Raw genomic sequence first — 20,497 nt, forward strand, 5'->3', positions numbered from 1 at the left:
CGGTTTATAGTGACTATAAATCTTTCATGCCACAAATGAGACTTTTGAGACAACTCAATTTTTAGCTTACACACAAACGCGTGGAGGAATAAAATTCATGGAGCGAGATGTCAGATTTACAAAGTATGAGTAACCAGCATAACCAGCACCCCTAACTGCCCAAGAGAATATGGAAGTGAGCTATTGCCTTAATTTACTACAGCCCATTTGCTGCAGTAGAGTTTCAGGTCTGGGATGCAGGAACCTATTTTCATTGTATATTTTCAAAGCATTGCATCCACATGCAGGTGTAATCCATTTTCATATCTTTGTGGTTAATTTTTGGGCTTCTTGTGGAAAAGTCAAACTGCTTTTTACGAACATAAAGTAGTCTGGATTTATATAAAACAAATCATCAGCCTTCTGGTTATCCAAATAAATGGTTTGGCTCGTTTCAGAACATTTAACATTCTCACCCAGCATACACATTGGAAGCCTTGAACTTTTTTTTTGGTGACTTGCGTAAAATTAAACAGTCAGAGTCACACAGCGTGGAAGTGCGCACCTGATCATATTAATCCCATCTTCCAGTACTTAACCCACAGTCTTCAATGCCTAGGTAATTTAAATACTCATTCTAGGCAATTCTTAAATGTCAGCGACTTCACTACTCTCTCAGGCAGTGTGCTCCAGGTACTCGCCATTCTCTAGGTAGAAAGGATTCCCCTGATTCTCTCGTAAATCTGTCTTCCCAACCCTATATCAATGTCCTCTATTTTTATATTCCTCCACAATGGGGAAATGTTTCCTGCAGTCTCCTCTGTAATCTTCATAATCTTTTATACCTGAAATATATCCCCCTTAACCTCCTCCACTCCAGACAAAATAGACCTAACCCCAACAGTCTCTCATCATAACTGAAATGCTTCCTCGCTGGTCAATCCCCAATGAACCCTCTTCAGCGCTGTCAAATCTTTCCTATAGTGTAGTGTACCGGATGTAAAACTCCAGCTGAGATCTGACTAATATTTTATAAAGTTGAGCATGTCCTCCCTCCCTACTCTGGAATTCAGTGCCTGAGTAGTGAAGGCCAATATCTCATATGCTCCCTTACCCACATTATTAACCTATGCTGCCACCTTCATGTGCACCAATCTACTGTACCATTCATGGAGTAGCTCTTGTTTATGTTGAAAGCTGTAACTGTAAGCTCTTTGTGCATATTAAGGAATGTTGAAATATTGTTACAATATTTGTAGGAAAAGAGCTTATCGGAGTTTTCCCGCTGCTTAAATGAAATTACAACAAAATGTGCAATTCCCCCACCCCATCTTTCTCTTCCCCCCTTGCCAGAGGTTGCACCTTCAACTAGCATCACAACCGGCTTCGACTAAAAAATGACCGATTTTTAAAACGGCAACTTATTTTTAATCGCAGCCAGTTTTGAATTTTTTGAAATAATCGACGGAACATAGAAGAAGCAGAAACCACTTTCGACCATTAGGGAGACTGACAAAAACCTTCGGGGAACTGCACGGAAACCTTGGGTGGGACGCAAAGTCTTCAGAGGTTTCTGTTCAGGTTTCCTAAGTGGGACAGGGGCAGTACTAGTTGCTATTTCGATTTACTATTTTCACTGCCTTTTTATTATATTCCCCCTCACCCCCCGCAGATCATTCTCCCACTGCAAACAATAATAATATGTTAGTGTATATTGCGTGTTTGATACTTGTCTATTTTTCTCATGGAGTCCAATCTCCATAAACCATAGTTTGAGGTAGTTTGACACTGTATATTTCAATGGTCAACCAAGCTATAAGCAACAAAGCAAAGTAGTGGTATCATGGTGAACCAGTATATAATTTTAAATAATGTCTTTTAGAAGTTAGTTTTATTCTGACTCTTGAACTGGTGATAATCATTTTATTTGGTGTGTGTTCATCCCAGGCATTGCCTGTATTGCCTTATCCATCGTGGATCAGCAGGGAAACTCCGTGGTGACAATTCCACAACTGGCACAAGCAGACCCGTCAAAACTGTGCTTTGGCATGGATCTCATTCAGGAGGCAGATTTCAACAGCTTGACAAATGTCTTCAGATATGAGAGCAACTCTGAAGGGAAAATAACAGGTAGCTGCTTGTATATTTCCAGATGTAAAATTGTACTTGATTCTGAATGTCTTCAAAGCAACCTGGGGGTAGGAGCATTAATGATGTATCCAAGATGACATTTTTTTGAGGAGATTAGTTTAAAAAAAATCTTCAGCAGAACTGGATGGCATGGACAGATACTCATTTATTGTACAGCAGTCTGAAGAAGGGCCTCGACCCGAAACGTCACCTATTCCTTCACTCCATAGATGCTGCCTCACCCGCTGAGTTTCTCCAGTTTTTTTACCTACATTCATATTTATTGTACAATCTTATTAACTTGAATAGGGTGGAGAATTAATTCACCAGCCTTTTAAGCTTTCCCTGAATATAGTCTGGTGGAGGAGTTCTTACAATACGTTATAGTGTCATTGAGTTGTACAGAACAGATGAGGCCCTTTGCCCACCACTTCCATAACTACCTTTATGCCCATCTACACCAATCCCATTTGCCTTATTCAAGAGCATATCCTATGCCTGTTACTTGGGGATTTTGACACAATTATAAAGGTGGTGGTCAGTATGTCCCCTTAAATGATAGTTTCCTGACAAGTGCCTGTTGCAGTTGCCATCATGTGCATTCCTTACCACTTCCTATATTAATCCGGAGCACTTGCTAACCTCTGCTTCTTCACCCTCGTGGTATCAAACAGAACTTTTATCATAGATTTACTGGAAGTTGACATGTACAATGTCACAATGCTTTCCAATATCTATGGAAAGTCACTTGCTCCAAAAGATGAAGCAGCTTGGTCAGGTAGCATCTTCCCATTATTCATTCTTAGTCTTCGGAGTAAAAAGCTGGTGGTTCTGGTCGGGACTCACAGCTTTTACTTTCATAATTCAGAGAAAGTTCAGGATTCCCAATTAAAACTGCAAGTCATTTAAGTTCTGTTCAACTGATTGTGATACAAGCATGCTCAGCTGCTGGACTACTAAAGACACCGAATGGGGAATTGCAACTCGTGAGGGAAATGTAATCTCTTTGGATGCTTCATCCCTGGTCTTAAATGCCTGGAGAGTTTTGTGCAGTAATGTGATTAAATAGTCAAATGTAGTTACCAAGATTCAGGTATAAGTGAGCACCACACAAGTAGACGTTCTGATGCATATCACAGAATATAGCTGTAACTGTCTGTCCCTAGTTTGAACATAGGGCTGCATGTAATTGTTGTTTTTATCATTTTAGAGCCAAACACACTTGTACGTTTTGACATCTGGGAACAGGGGAACATTAGTCTCCTGCAGCTTACTGAAAAACTTCAGAATGGCCTCCGTCATGCTCTTTGCGATGTTGTGATGGAGTTTCGAATGCTCCAGTGCCCTCTGTGTGTGGAGTCTTACTATCTAGTCACGATGACACCAGAGAGTGACAGCAGAAACGGTAAGATGTTGAAATCCAAATCAATATAACACAGCAATGAAAAAAAATGTTACACGCAATAAGCATGCAATTCAGCTCGTTTTTAAAGTGTCTTGAGAATGCTTATTAATGTAAGATGATTTTTGTAATGTGCTTAAGGTTCAAATGGGATAGGTTGGCCTGCTCATTCAATATTTTACCTTCCATGTCCTATCATATCAAGTTCTCTCCTGTCTGCATTAACCCTCTAGCCTTTATGTTTTCATCCCTGTGTTTGTATCCTTTCATGGGTTACCCCCCCCCCCCCCCCCCCCCCCCATAATCTTCAGTGGCTCATGATTCCACAGGTTTATCTAACCTTCTAAACCTGGTCTTGTTCAACACTTCCCTCTTCTTACCCTATTACCTTCAAAACTTAATCCAGTACATTTGATAAAGCCTTACATAAAGTGTTACATCTCCATTGTGTAGGAAGACTGCATATGCTGGATTATTCTGAAGATCGACGCAAATTGCTGGAGTAATTGGCGGGTCAGGCAGCATCTCTGGAGAAAAGGAATATGTGACGTTTCGGGTCGGAACCTTTCTTCAGATTCTTCATCACCTATTCCTTTTCTCGAGAGATTATTAATCTCTGAGTTACTCCAGCATTTTGTGTCTATCTTACTTGTTCCTTTCTGTCCTTTCAAATCGTTCTTAACTAAGCATTTGATCACATATACTAAGATTTTTGGTTTTGGCATTAATTTTTATTTTACAATGTACTCAAATTTTATAGATAATTTACTTTAGAGATACAGGTGCACAACCTTTTATCCGAAAGCCTTGGGACCAGACACTTTTCGTAATTCAGAATTTTTCGGCTTTCGGAATGGAAGATTTTTTGCGTAGATTTTAACGGCTGGCTCAGTGGTAGAGTGCTCGGCTCATATCCGCAAGGTCGCGAGTTTGCGCCTCGATCCCGGCAGTTACTCGATCGCGAGTTTGAGTCTTCAATGTAGTTTTTTCTTGCAGAATAGGAGAGAATAGGGAGGGTTAGGCTGGGATCATTCTCTGCGAGATAATTTTAGTGCGGGAGACAAGTGTAGGAGAGGTGTACTGACTGTGTGGGCAGAACTTTGGAAGTGATTGCCCACCATTCTCAAAAGCCGCTGTGTCTCCCTGTCCATCCAACTCCAGAGGAATCCGCTGCCCGATGGGCCGCTACAGCGACAAGTGGCAGTTCGCCCACAGCCCGAGCTGCGCCCCCTCATCCGCAACCCGGGTTCCTCTGGAGTTGGAGCGGGGCTGGGCTAGAGTTGTTGCTGGCTGTGAGTCTCTGGGATCTCCGTGCTTGCAGTGGGCCTGGGGGTCGGTGTCCCGATGAGGGGGCACAGCTCGGGCTGTGGGCGAACTGCCACTTGTCGCTGTAGCGGCGCATCGGGGAGCGGCTTCTGTTGATCCTGACGTCTCTCAGCTCCTGTCCAGGGGGACGGCCGGAGACGTCAGGACCAACAGGAACCCGCTCCCCAATGGGCCGCTACAGCGACAAGTGGCAGTTCGCCCACAGCCCGAGCTGCGCCCCCTCATCCGCAACCCGGGTTCCTCTGGAGTTGGAACGGGGCTGGGCTAGAGTTGCTGCTGGCTGTGAGTCTCTGTGCTTGCAGTCGGTGTCCCGTTGGTCCTGACGTCTCCGGTCACCCCTCTGGACTGGAGCTGAGACTGGGAACTGTACCGCCCTTGCCCCCTCCCTCTGCAACTGCAAACAACCCCACAGTTCCCAGTCTCAGCTCCTGTACAGGGGGGTGGCCGGAGACGTCACAGCCCGAGCTGCGCCCCCTCATCCGCAACCTCAAGACCAAGACGCACCTTGCACATCATCACCTTCTGTCCCTACGGGGAGCGTGTTCCTCTGGAATTGGAACGTGGCTGGGCTGCTGCTGGCTGTGGGTCTCTGGGATCTCCGTGCTTGCAGTGGGCCTGGGGGCCGGTGTCCCGTTGGTCCTGAAGTCTCCGGTGATTGGCACTAGCTCCGACGTGAAGACAGTGCAAAGCCCCTACGCCGGTGCAATGGGCGGGGAGCTGGAGAGGGGAGGGAAGGGGTCACACACATGGCCGGGAAGCAGAGGGGTGTAGGTGGGGTGAAACTTAAGGGAGCGACAATTTGCTGCTGCCTGCCCGCTGAGTTAAAAAAGTTCTCATGCAAGACTCACGATACACTGTGTATCGTGAGTCTACCGTGGGAACTTTTTTAACTCAGCGGGCAGGCAGCAGCAGATTGTCAATTATTAACCCTCCCGCGCAATATACCCTCACCTTCTATTTTATGAATGGGGATTTAGTTCCCCTTTCTTCGAGGACCGACCGGAGGTTCCGCTGTCACCTCTGCGGGCCGCCCTCGGTGAACGTTTTCAAGGACCTTTCTTCAAGGACTGAAAAAATGTCGCTATTCGGAGGTTTTCGTTATTTGGATCTTCGGATAAAAGGTTGTGTACCTGTACAGCGCAGAAACAAGCCCTTCGACCCAAAGAGTCCGCACTGACCAGCGATCCCCGCACACTAACACTACCCTTCACACTCTAGGGACAATTTTACATTTATACCATACCAATTAACCTACAAACCTGTGCGTCTTTGTAGTGTGGGAGGAAACCGAAGATCTCGGAGAAAACCCACGCAGATCACAAGGTGATCATACAAACTCTGTACAGTCAGCACCCGTAGTCAGGATCGAACCTGCGTCTCTGGTGCTGTAAGGCAGTAGCTCTACCGCTGCGCCACCGTGCCACCCATTGACACAAAAAAAAGCACTTCTGAATCTTTTATGAGACCCAGAATTTCACGTTTGGTTTTTGTTTGACAAGCATTGCTTAACATTTCTATCCACTACTTCTGTTCCTTGTCAGGTCAACTCAGCAAGTCTGGGTCAGAGATTAAGGAAGCAATCAACCTTTCTGGAAGTAAAAACAGTCCTGTGTCCATGCAAGTTACACCTGTCCAAACCTCCAGCACGAGTAATCCAGAATCTACCACTCCCACGAGCAAGACCAGCCGGCGCAGCTTCTGGGATATGCTGGTGAGTGCAATGTTTCACCCAAAGTATGAAATATTGTTGCAGCTATTTTGGGCTGTATTGGCAATGTCACTGTGTTTCAGAGCATGTTTTACCTCAAGATTAAAAGATAACTGGGAACATGTATTTTTTAGAGCAAAACCGATTTCTCAGACACTGGTACTCCCAAGACAACAGACGACATAGTTCTGGAGAGGACCAACGACAGTCACATTCGCAGGAGGCACAAGACGGAGCATTTAAAGCAATCTTCCATTCAAGAGCGAACTTCGACAGCAGAACTGGAGCAAACACAGCGCCAGGCGGTTTCAAGAAGGTACAGACCATACCATTGATAGGATTTCCATTTATCTGAGTCAATTTCCCACATTAAGCAAGTGGCAGTAGCCATATCACCTGAAAAGGACACAATGTGCTGGAGTAATTCAAGAGTTCAGGCAGCATCTCCAGAGAAGATAGTTGGGTGACGTTTCGGGTCGTCACTTATCCATGTCTAACCCTCTCAGCCTGACAAGGGTCCTGACTCGAAACGTCACCTATCCATCTTCTCCAGAGATGCTGCCTGACCCGCAGAGTTACTCCAGCACTTTGCGTCCTTTTGTGTAAACCAGCATCTACAGTTCCTTGTTTCAACCATTTGAACTGTATTTGGGGATCTCCTTATTTCTAACCTTCACAGATCAAGCCTTCAGTTGGTCTATGAAATTATTTGGCATAATGACTGAGGTTGATGTTCTATCCTTGTGTACATTTGCTCATGATGTGCTTAACTTCTGTCAGTGCAGTAGTCTATAATTTGCACTATTTTTCTGTTGAGGATTTTAAATGTACCCTAATTTGCATTGGAACTTTCTCTGAGAGAACTGTCCAAGAATATTGAGTACAGTGCTGTACACCAGTCTGTAACTTTTGCTGTCATCCCCATTCACTTTATTTAAATTGCTGACTACCATGACATTGATTAGATTTTATTGAGTTTACATCTTTATTCCTTTGGTAAAGAGAATATTCAATAATTTTCAATTGAAAATAAGATGTGTGTTCATGACTAGCTGTCCACAAACACATCAGAAATCGCGCACCATTTAATACTCCAGTGCATGCGTGTGGCTTTCTAACAAATCAATATATCATTGCGCTGATTGTTAAATCTCCACAGGAAACAGACCAGTCAGCTGGAGGAAGGAGACCTGGGTTCTCTGAATCAGCTTTTCCATGTCACCTGTCAGCAATGGATGGCATTCATGGGGAGAATTGGTAAGTACATATTTACTTTAATTTTTAGTTCTGGAGATACAACGTGGAAACGGGTCCTTCGGCCCACTGTGTCCGCTCCAACCAGCGACCCCCGTACACTAGCACTCTCCTACGTACATGACAGTTTTACCGAAGCCAATTAACCTTATCACCTGTACGTTTTTGGAATGTGGGAGGAAACTAGAGCACCCGGAGAAAACCCACGCAGGTCACGGGGAGAACGTACAAACTCCGTACAGGCAACACCCGTAGTCAGGATCGAATCAAGGTCTCTGGCGTCATAAGGCAGCAACGCTACCGCTGCGCCACCGTGCTGCCTTTGTAGAAAATACTAAACAAAGATGGGTGTTGACATGAAAACCTCAATGTTTGTTGCACATTCACTGATTAAGTGATCGGATGAATTGATGCTAAATTTTGCCTATTCAGAACACTATCTATTTTAGCTTGTGCAAGGAAATATATGCACTCTGTGTGTAAACCATGGCTCAAATTCAAGCCTGAATTTGGGCTCAGAATCTGGGCAGATGATTTTTGTGTGGTACCAAGGGAGCTCGCATTGTTAATAGCATTGTCTTTTGGATGAAAAATTAAGCTCAGGCCCCTTCTGGTCAGGTCCTGTTTTTGTTTTGGTCAACATGTATTTCTCAGTCAATAGTTGGCCAGTAATGGGTGTTAGCAGAGTGAATTAGTTGTCAGGGTTGCAGTATAAACAGTGTCAAAAATAATTAGGGGAAACAAGGCCAGTTTACAAAAAAAAAGTGCAAATTGCTGAAATAACTCGGCAGTTCTGCAGAATGGAGAATGGAAAGCCTCATTTGACAGTAGATGCAGCGGAGACTGAGAAATTGAGAGTAGAGGATAACGTCTTTGCAAGAAGCAGAATTGGTAGAAGTGTAGTCCAGATATCTGGGTGTCTAGGTTTGTAGTGGAGACAGTTTGTAGTCTGTCCCCTTTGATGAAGACAGAGAGATCAAGAAAGGGGAGATGGGAATCAGAGATAGTCAAAGTGAATTTGAGGGCAGATGGAAGTTAGTGGTAAAGTTAATGAAATTGGCGAGTTCTGCATGGGTGCAGCATAGTCATCAATGTAGCAGAGAAAGAGGTGGGGGACCCCCCAACTCCCCCCCCCCCCCCCCCCCCGCCCCCCACCCTCTGCTCCCCAGACAGAACAAGGATAGAATTTCCCCGGTCCTCACTTTTACCCCACCAGTCCCTATATCCAACACATTATCTTCCGACATTTCCGTCACTACCAAGATGATCCCACCACCAGTTGCATTCTCCCATCTGCCCCCCCTTTCAGCCTTCCGCAGTAACGCACTGTCCAAATATCTCCTCCCTCACCTCCATCCAGGGAACCCATCAGTTCTTCCAGTAGGTGAGGTAGAGGTTCATGTGCACTTTATCAAATCTCATCTACTGCATCCGAATGTTCCCAAAGTGGCATCCTGTAAATTGTCGAGTCCAAGTGTAGACTCAGCAACTGTTTTGCCAAACACTTGCACTTAATCCACCAGGGCCTGCTGCATCTCTCAACTGCCAACTATTTTAACTCGTGCAAACTGAACGACACGTTATATTCCACTTCCGCAGCTTATCACCTGACAGTCTGAACAATGAAGTCTCCAATTTTGAGTTAACTACATTACCACCCCCCCTCTCCCATTTCCCTCTCATATTGCTCTCTCTCTCTCCCCCCCCCACTCCCACTCCCACTGTGCCCCACCTAAATTGTATTGATTTCTCCTCTCCGCCTCCCCTTCCTTCTTTCCTTCCATTAGCTTCACAATTTGCAACCCTTCAATTCTTGTGTCTCATACCTGTCTTTTCATCTCTCAACTTTGTCCAACCATCTGCCTATCAGAAAACCTTCCTCGATTGCATCAATCTATTACCTGCCAGGCTTTGCCCTGTCCCTCCTCTATCCCAGCTTTCTTCTTTCCCTTCCCACCCTGGCCCTCACCCCACAATCATTCTGAACAAGGGTCCTAACCTGAAACGTCTCCCATCTATGTTCTCCAGAAATTCTGAGTTACTCCATTACTTTGTGTCTTTTTTTTTGTCAAAAATAATTAGAGTCATATAGTGTGAAAACAGGCCCTTTGGCCCAACCTGCCCACACCGGCCAACGTGTCCGAGCTACTCTAGTCCCACCTGCCTGCATTAGGTCCATTCCCTCCAAACCTGTTTTCTCCATGTACCTCTCTAACTGTTTCTTAAATGTTGGGACAGTCCCTGCCTCAACTACCTCCTGTGGTAGCTTGTTCCATACATCCACCACCCTTTGAGTGGAAAAATGTGCCCCTCAGATTCCTAGTAAATCTTTTCCCCTTCACCTTAAACCTATGTCCCCTGGTTCTCGATTCATTTGGCTTTGGCTTTCTTTGGCTTTGAAATAATTTGGGTTATCCTGAGGATGTTATCAGGCACTGCGTAAATGCACATTCTTTTGAAGATTGAAGTTCAACTGTCGTACTTTGTGGATCAAAAGCCACTTTAATTTATTTATTACTGTGATGAGATCATGGACCTCAGTCGAAGTGCTGAAAATTAAAATTAATAGTATTTCTCTCTCTGTAATGTGACTATGCCCACAGTACATTTAGACGTTTTAATGAATGGAAATGTTTACTGAGTCTCCCATGCGCAGCTTAATTGCCCTCATCAATCTCTTTGTCCACAAACAGAACATGTTGGTAAAATTGTGGGCCAGAATTGGCCAGGATTCATTCATCTCCTGTCGCATTTTGTATTGAAAGTACTTCAATTAAAACACCAATCTTTTAAAGTCTAGCTGGGCAAACCTGCAGGAGCAATAAGTTATAATAAACTCAGAGATGTTTACTGCTGGAGTTCCGTATTAGTCTTTCTTCAGAGCTGATTACCTCTCTTTAGCTGGAACAAGCCTTGGGTGTGGAAGAAACCAGTGATTCTAACATCCAAGAGTAAAGACATGACCTGCCGTTTTGCCAACTACAAAACTATTGCTTTGCTGTAAAATCAGGATGAAATTGCATCTGCTTTTTAATATGAAAGAAGCATTTATAAGGTTGCAGAAATTTAATTAAATTCTAAAATAATTCATAGGTATCAGAGGAGTAAGCTTTCAATGGCTGTTTGTATACAGTTTTTATTAGAATGAATAAGGCTCTAACTAAAACTCTGGACTGACTTCAAATAATTGTGGATGAGTGGCATCCTGGATATCCCAAATTGTTCAAAAATACTTACATTTCTATTTCAAAAATCGAAAACGTCAAAAGAGAAGGAGGGCAGAATCCCCATGGGAGGCCCGTAAGTCCTTGTGGGAGCATGTAGGAGGCAGGCCAGCATTTCTGTGGGAGCTTCTCGGAGGAAGGTTATAGGAGTCATAGAGTCTAACAGCGTGGAAACAGGCCCTTTGGCCCAACTTGCCCACACCCGTTAACGTGTCCCATCTTTCCATATCCCTCCAAACCTGTCCTATCCAAGTATCTGTATAAATGTTTCTTAAATGTTGTGATAGCACCTGTCACAATGATGTACTCCAGGAGCTCCTTTCAATGTACCCACCCCCCATTGCGTGAAAAAGTTACCCCTTGTGTTCCTATTAACAAAAAATTCCCCCCCTCACCTTAAACCTATGTCCTATGGTGGAGATTAGCTTAAAGTTGGGATCAGCAGCTCATTGCAATGGCAGCCTGAATCCCCAGTGGATATGCAATTGCAGCAGTCATCATTTAAGTAGGGCATTGGTTATGAAGTACTGCGAGTGCTGAAGTACTTAAAAGCTTTGAAAGCTCTTTAATGTTGACGAATGGAATCCTATAATATATGTACACTCACTAGAATTAACCTGAAGGGTGTCTAATTGTGAGTTTAAATAAATCATAGAGCCATACAGCACGGATTTGGGCCCTTTGGCCCAACGTCCATTACAAACATTAATCTGTTAGTCATGTCCCTCCCTTAGCTGAGTTTCTGCATTGGCTATAACTTCCCAGTCACATGTATCTGTCCATGCCCAGAGTTCATACGCCTTACCTGTCGGGCTTTTAGCATTGAAATAAATACAATTTAATCCAACCATCTTCCTTGCGCCCTGCGATGCTCCTGCCTATCCTGTCTACTGAACATGGTGTTTGTCTTGTGTACTGATTCCAGCCTCCCATCTGCCCCACTGCCTTGTTTGATCCCAATCCCCTGACACTCTAGTTTAAACCCCCTGGAGTAAACCCGCCCGCCGGAATATGGACTCCCATCCAGTTCAGGTCCAACTGGTCCTGAACTGGCCCCAGACAGGCCCCAGAAGAGATCCCAATGGTCCAAAAATCCTGCACCCTGCACCAACTCCCCAGCCTTGCATTCACCTGTCCTATCCTCACAAGCGTATGACACCAGGAGTAACCTGGAGATAACTAGCCTTGAGTGCCTGCTGTTAAACCTTCTGCCTAACTCTCCTAGACTCACTCTGCCGGACCTCATGCACTTTTTCTACCTTTGTCATTTATGCCAATGTACATTACAACCTCTGGCTGCCCACCCTTCATCTCTCACCCCCCCCCCCCCACTTCCCAGCCGAAAATGTTTTGCAGCCGCTCCGAGACACATGGAGGCAGCGAGCTATTCTGAAGTCTCATTTGCTGCCTGAGTTTTCTGTCTGTCCTACTACCTAGCGAGTCTCCTATCACTGTCTGACCTTTTCCCCTAAGAGAGAAGTGCAGTCTGCTTTCAAAGCTCCTGCATTAGTGACAGCATAATTAACTGCAACTCCAATCAGCAGTGAAATGTACATGACTGGATGATAACTCTGCAGATAAACAAAATCCTTAGATTATTACAGGTCCTTAATAAAAGCCATTTGAAGGATGATTTATAGTATAGTTTCATTGTAACTTGACAGCTATGAGCAGAAGTGCTTTGAAATCCAAATGATATTCTCATCTGTAATTTTAGCCATTCAATCTTGATAAAGCTGATCGAAGATTCCTTTTGAGCACAGTACTTTGCATTACATTACTTTAGAGATACAGCACAGGGAACAGACCCTTCAGCCCACTGAGTCCGTACCTGTACACTAGCACTATCCTACACACTAGGAACAATTTATAATTTTACCAAAGCCAATTAACCTATTAACCTGTACGTCTTTGGAGTGTGGGAGGAAACTGGAGCATCCGGAGAAAACCCATACAGTCACATGTTTTGAGAAGTGATTTCCACCCCTCTATATACGAGCATCTGCAGTTCCTTTACATATCATGCTCACATGATGTGGCGTTGCATTATGGAATATCACAATGCTGCCTGTTTACTAGGATTGTACCCCCTTCTCCCCCCCCCCCCCCCCCCCCCCCCCCCCTCCTCCCCCCCAAACTCCAGGCGGGGGTGGTTGCCTGTATTTGTTGTGTGACTCCAGACAACCTCTCAGAATTCCTGAAAAGTGAAGTGGGTGACTTGGTCTGTATATCATTGCTCCAATAGTTAGAAATGTACCAGAGTGTCTTAAACATCCCATCCATTTTGTAAGTAAATATTACTTCCTCAGAATGAAACTGCTACAAACTTAGAATTTCTTTATTGGTGAATAGCACAATTAAACTTACTCTTTACTGCCACTGTTCTTTGTTACCAATGCATTGACATGACTGGATGTTATACTGCATTTTATTGTCTCATTTTCTCTCGTAGGATGTCCCTCGGTACAACAGTGCTCTGTTAATATTGGCTCCCGGTTTCTACTCAGCTCCATTCTGACAGAGATTGTGAATTTGGTTAGCAGCCTTGCCACTGATACAACTGTTAAGATCTTTGAGAATATTAGGTAAGTTTTCTGCTCTTGGGATATTCACTGCAGAGGTTGACCAGCATGTTTTGAGACCTATTGTTTCATCACACAGTGTGAGATCAAGACAAAGCAATGTAGAAGTAGTGCTGAAACATTCATGGCTCTGCAGGCAGGAGAACAGCACCAAGGCATTGATGCAGATGTGGTAAAGTGCCGGAAGACATGAGCTAAAGTGGTGCCGGGCAAGAGGAGTGTGGGGATAATGAGAACAGTGCTTTGACAGCGATTATTACATTGCCCACACAGCTCAGAGCGCTATGTGCAGTATAATAAGCCTCCCAAGAGTGAATGTGAACAAATTATAAAGAATGCAAGGCATGGAAACAGGTAATTTGTCCCAACCTGTCCATGCTGGCAATTATTCTCCATTCACGCCTTCTGTCAACTTTCTTCATTTAAATCAATACCTCTCTCTCTCTCTCATGAGCATGTCTAAGCTCCCCTCTATGAGTTGCGTCAACCACTCCTTGTGGTAGCAACTGTACATCAAGTCAAGTCAAGTTTATTTGTCACATACACATACGAGATGTGCAGTGAAATGAAAGAATTTTAACCATATTTTAACCATAAAGTAAACAAGCTTCTGAATTCCTTTTTGGATTTCTTGGCATTGATATTTTATTGATGCTTCTAGTTATATTTCTCCACACAGGAGGAAATATTCATTCTATATCCATTCTCCAAAACCTTTCAGCATTCTCTTAACAAAATTAAACCATTCTCATCAACCTTTCCTGATATGGTGCACCTGTACATTTCTGGTTTTATCCTGATGAATTTTCCCCGCACCCTCTGCAGTGCACTCTGTACCTCCAGTGCCTCTGGCCCTTTTATAATATGGAGGTTGCAACTGTCTTCAGTACTCGAGTGTGGAGTAATCAACAGTCATTACAAATTTAGTATAATTTTTGGATTGTATCCTTCTGGAAATTAACCTGAGTGTTTAGTTTGTTTATTTTTTAATCATAAAATTGGTCCAGCAAGATTTTCTTCCTTTTTTGAAATCCATGCTGATTAACGATTGTTATTCTTTCAGTGTTTAAGAAGGAACTACAGATGCTGGAAAATTGAAGGTACACAAAAAAGCTGGAGAAACTCAGCGGGTGCAGCAGCATCTATGGAGCGAAGGAAAAAGGCAACGTTTCGGGCCTGAAGAAGGGTTTCGGCCCGAAACGTTGCCTTTTTCCTTCGCTCCATAGATGCTGCTGCACCCACTGAGTTTCTCCAGCTTTTTTGTGTACCTTTGTTATTCTTTCAGTGTCTGTTTATCCCTGTCGTGTCTAGATCATGCTGCCACAAGCTTGTCACCCAAACCCAAACCTGAACCTAATCTAATCCATCACGTATAACAGCAAATTCCAGTCCATTCATTTATAGATGATAGCATCGCTGATCGATAAAGACGTCATGGTTCTGCAGCCTTGGACTTATTCTTTCTTAATTTAAGAGGTAATGCTTTTTGAATGGAAACTAAAGTGTTTCCCCCCTTTGTTTGTGTTCTAGCTCTCCGCATGGCTCCACGTTCCTGCCGTATTCGCTCAGTCAGCATTCCAGTACCCGTCCTGGTGCTGCAAGACAGTTCATTCTGATAGGACGGAATTTCCACCAATGGCGTTGCAGTACTGAACAAGGTATTGATATGTCTGAAGATAGACACAAAATGGTGGAGTAACTCAGCGGGACAGGCAGCATCTCTGGAGAGAAGGAATGGGTGACGTTTCGGATCGAGACCTTTCTTCAGACTGGTTAGGGATAAGGGAAACGAGAGATATAGACGGTGATGTCTAGAGATAAAGAACAATGAATGAAAGATATGCAAAAAACGATGATAAAGGAAATGTTTGTAGAGTGAAAATGGGAAGCTTGGGTAGGGGAGGGATAGAGAGAGAGAGAGGGAATGCCGGGGCTACCTGAAGTGAGAGAAATCAATATTTATACCACTGGGCTGTAAGCTGCCCAAGCGAAATATGAGATGCTGTTCCTCCAATTTGTGTTAAGCCTCACTCTGACAATGGAGGAGACCGAGGACAGAAAGGTCAGTGTGGGAATGGGATGGAGAATTAAAGTGCCCAGCAACCGGGAGATCAGGTTGGTTCACGCGGGCTGAGCGAAGGTGTTCCGCGAAATCTGTGTTTAGTCTCGACGATGTATGAGAGTCCACATCTTGAATAACGGATACAGTTGATAAGGTTGGAGGAGGTGGAAGTAAACCTCTGCCTAACCTGAAAGGACTTTCCGGGTCCCTGGACAGCGTCGAGGGAGGAGGTATAGCGACAGGTGTTGCATCTTCTGCGGTTGCAGGGGAAGGTACCTGGGGAGGCGGTGGTTTGGGTGGGAAGGGATGAGTTAACCAGGGAGTTGTGGAGGGAACGGTCACTACGGAAGGCGGAAAGAGGTGGAGATGCGAAAATGTGGCTTGCGGTGGGATCCCGTTGGAAGTGGCGGAAATTTCATTGGATTATGTGTTGTATGCATCGGCTGATGTGGTGGAAGGTAAGGACTAAGGGGACTCTGTCTCTGTTGCGACTAGGGGGAGGGGAGCAAGGGCGGAACTGCAGGGTGCCGAGGGGACACGAGTGAGGGCCTCATCTATGATAGGAGAGAGGAACCCGCGTTCCCTAAAGAATGAGGACATCTCGGATGTTCTAGTATCGAACACCTCATCTTGGGCGCAGATGCGGCGTAGACGGAGGAATTGGGAATATGGGTTCAGAGTCTTTGCAGGAAGCTGGGTGGGAAGAAGTGTAGTTGAGATAGTTGCAGGAGTCAGTGGATTTGTAATAGACGTTGGTCAATAGTCTATTTCTTGTGATGGAGACCAAGTGAGATCAAGAAAGGAGAGGGAGGTGTCGAAGATGGTCCAAGTAAATTTGAGTCCAGGATGAAAATTTGTGGTAAAGTTAATGAAGTCCATGAGTTCTGCATGGGTGCAGGAGGTAGCACTGATGCAGTCATCAATTTAATAGAGTTCGGGGATAGGGCCAGAGTGCGCCTGGAACAGGGATTGTTCAACGTACCCTACAAAGAGGCAGGCATAGCTGGGGCTCACGCGGGGTGCCCATAGAAACATAGAAAATAGGTGCAGGAGTAGGCCATTCGGCCCTTCGACCCTGCACTGCCATTCAATATGATCATGGCTGATCATCCAACTCAGTATCCTGTACCTGCCTTCTCTCCATACCCCCTGATCCCTTTATCCACAAGGGCCACATCTAACTCCCTCTTAAATATAGCCAATGAACTGGTCTCAACTACCTTCTGCGGCAGAGAATTCCAGAGATTCACCACTCTTTGTGTGAAAAAGGTTTTCCTCATCTCGGTCCTAAAAGATTTCCCCCTTATCCTTTAAACTGTGACCCCTTGTTCTGGACTTCCCCAACATCGGGACCAATCTTCCTGCATCTAGCCTGTCCAACCCCTTAAGAATTTTGTAAGTTTCTATAAGATCCCCCCCCCTCAATCTTCTAAATTCTAGCGAGTACAAACCGAGTCTATCCAGTCTTTCTTCATATGAAAGTCCTGATATCCCAGGAATCAGTCTGGTGAACCTTCTCTGTACTCTGTACTATGCTTTGGACTTGGAGGAAGTGTGAGGAGTCAACGGAGAAGTTAGTGATGGCGAGGACCAGCTCTGCTAGGCGGAGTAGAGTGTTAGTAGAGGAAAATTGGATGGTTCTGTGGTCGAAGAAGAAACGGCTTAAAGGCCTTCCAGGTGGGGAAATGGTATTGGTTCATAAGATCATGTGATAGGAGCAGAATTGGGCCATTCGTCCCATCAAGTCTACTCCACCATTCATTCATGGCTGATCTATCTCTCCCTCCTAACCTCATTCTCCTGCCATCTCCCCATAACCTCTGACAGCTGTACTAATCATTTTACTTTGGTTTACTTTGCAGACTGGGCAAAACCAGTTAACCTTGTACAAAGTACTAATCCATAGTGAGTTTTGCCTTATTCAGTGTTATCCAAGTGTAAGAGTTAGACTATGTATTATGATGAAGATATTCACTGCATCTCTTGAAATTCTCTCAGGAAAAAAAAAATTTGACATGCATTAAATGGATTGAGATTACTTTGAACAGGTAAAGTGTAGGACATGTGTAGAAAGGAACTGCAGATGTTGGTTTAAACCGAAGATAGACCCAAAACGCTGGAGTAACTCCGCGGGTCAGACCGCATCTCTGGAGAAAAAGAATAGGTGATGTTTTGGGTCGAGAACCTTCACATTGATCATTGTCCATATGACCAACGATAGAAGTAAAATTAGAATCCTAGCCAAATCTTATCAACTTAAGTAAAACATTTTGGATGTTACTTTTACAGCTTGGGCTATCATTCCAGGAGAGGATGATAATCTGTCTCCATGATTGGATGATGGAGCAGTCTTTGGATGCTCCTTCCATTGTGGAGCAAAGGTGTGCATCAGTGAATGAAAATGTGAAATAAAAACACAAAATACTGGATACACTCAAGGTCAAACAGCATCTGTGGGGAAAATAAAATGTTTACTTTCTAGAATGAAGACATTAGCTCCAGTTCTGGTGAAGGGTTACCAACACAAAATATTGATTGATTGATATGTCATGGAAACAAGCCCTTTGGCCAACGAGACCTTGCTGACCATCGATCATCCCTACTTCTGTTACCCTTTCATCAGATGCTTCGCACTGTAAATGTAATCAATTTTAGAAGAAAAGCTCTTGAGCATTAAATCCACTTACTTACATGTCCTATTACCGAGTGAAGTCTTATTTAGTCTGAGTCTTGTGAGTGCACAGTACTTGAGTGTGGTACATCTGTGAATGTTTTATGTTGAGCGTTTCCAGCCTTATATCCTTATTTCATTGTCGAGATGATCCTCTCGCTTTCTGGTAGCTGCTAATTATGATGTGTGGAATACAAGGGGAAATGGGGGTGGAGGAAAGAAAGCCTATCTAAATGTTTCAGTACAATTTGAAATTTACAGAATACATGAAAAGGATTCTTTGGATTAAATAATGATGTTAGTCATTCTTGCTGGGAAGTCAGCATTTTTATAATGCTTAATAAATTACATCCCAGTGAATGATTTTCAGCACACTGCTGAATTATCTTATTCCAGCTTGTCTCAGAGTCTCATACCAAAAGAAAGTTTCACAATAGATATATCGTGGGTCATTTTGACGCTTGGTATTCATGGGAAAGCTATTTAATTGAAGCGATCAATCAGGTTGATTTGTTTTCACACACAACAGTTGTAATAAATTTTAGAAGATAAGGTCTTGAGCACTAAATCAACTCGCTAACATGTCCTATTACCGAATGAAGTCGTGTTTATTTTTGAAACCTCTGTGTCCGCGTGAGTGCCGAGTGCTTGAGTGTAGTTTGGCTGTGAATTGTTGATGTCATGCTCTGCTATGCTGTGCTCCTCCTACTTTATGTGCCTACAGTTGACTGTGATGGTGATGAAAGCAGACCTTTGGTAACTAGTATCAAACGTAAGTCTCACCAGATCATTTTTATGGTGATATTGGTGGTGGGTTAAACTTGTCATAGAATTTCAGAATATTGAGGTGTTTAGAAGGTTTAAAGGCAGAAGTTTACCATCATTTGTTTATCCAGAAATATAGATGACCATTAACATGCATTCATCTGAGAGTTCAAGATGCACAATAATGTTGGAGCAATCTTATCCACCCTCCCAATCAGGGCTCCATTGAAAATATCTACCCATGTATCTACAGTATGTCCAGGCTTTAGTGTGAAAAAATGACCATGCAGTTGCAAGCATTTTCCACTGACTACTGTGCAGTTTCCTATCCTGTTGATGTTTGCACCAAGGAAATCCAACAGATGAGTTAAACGATCCGAGCCACATTACAATTCCCACCTCTGCTACCAAACAATCTTGGTTTGCCAGTGAGATTCAGTGAAGTCTCGAGTCAAAAGCGTAGTCTGAAAACCTACCAGCCAAACAACATCCCCAATGAAGTGCAGACAAATTGTAAGCTGCACCTTGACATATCCCTCCTCAATCAGCTCTAATGTAGCCATAATACAGTACAAATTCAACCCAACCTCAAAACATTTAAGTCTAGACAAAAATCGCCAAAGAACAGTAGGTTATTGGCCAAGTGTTGGTAAATAGGGTTAGTATAGATGGATTGTTGGTCAGCGTGGACAGGGTGGTCTGAAGGGCTTGATTCCATGCTGTATGATGACTCCAATCTAACACCTCACTTACATTTATAACCAAAGTAGTGGAAGGAGTTGTCAACCCTGCTCTGAAAGTAACATTTGCAGATGTTGATTTCTGATGCTTAGTTTTGATCTTGTTGGAACCAGGAACAGGGTACTTATTGTGGATGATCAGCCATGATCACATTGAATGGCGGTGCTGGCTCGAAGGGCCGAATGGCCTACTCCTGCACCCATTTTCTATGTTGTACTTGAAATGACAGTAAAGGGGGCCATTTGTAGCAATCCTATTAATCCCATTCTCTTTCTACTCATTTTGCTTATACCACCTCAACATTCTCCCTTGCACATGGCCATCAGTCACAGCCCCTTCGATTCTTTGCATCAACCTAGATTACAGAATAATTTATGATAACTAACTAACCTACCAGGATGTGGATTTGGGATGTGGGAGGGAGCTGCATCACAGCACGAATGGTCACAGAAATAATTTGCAAAGTACGCAAGTACAGCACCAAAAGACTGATTCAGACCCAGACTTGTGAGGCAGCAGAACTAACTGCTCATTCCGCATGCTGTACCTTGTTACAGCCTCCATACAAACATGGCGAGAGCTGTATTCCATTAGTGAAGTGCAATTAGGGCAACATTTAACTGAAAACATGCCACAGAGCCTTAGTTAAACCT

The 20,497-nt window shown here is 43.9% G+C and overlaps 1 protein-coding gene across 1 annotated transcript in view; it reads left to right on the plus strand.

The window, feature by feature from the left end:
• szt2 (SZT2 subunit of KICSTOR complex) overlaps nt 1-20,497 on the plus strand; it is a 174,926-nt gene that overhangs the window by 106,454 nt on the left and 47,975 nt on the right. The window contains 8 exon segments of the mRNA XM_055641515.1: nt 1,927-2,109; nt 3,320-3,514; nt 6,379-6,548; nt 6,680-6,861; nt 7,705-7,802; nt 13,476-13,608; nt 15,136-15,263; nt 19,063-19,110. Coding sequence (XP_055497490.1) covers nt 1,927-2,109; nt 3,320-3,514; nt 6,379-6,548; nt 6,680-6,861; nt 7,705-7,802; nt 13,476-13,608; nt 15,136-15,263; nt 19,063-19,110 — 1,137 coding nt within the window.

Source organism: Leucoraja erinacea, chromosome 10 (genome assembly GCF_028641065.1).
Source record: "Leucoraja erinacea ecotype New England chromosome 10, Leri_hhj_1, whole genome shotgun sequence".
Lineage (NCBI taxonomy): Eukaryota > Metazoa > Chordata > Chondrichthyes > Rajiformes > Rajidae > Leucoraja > Leucoraja erinaceus.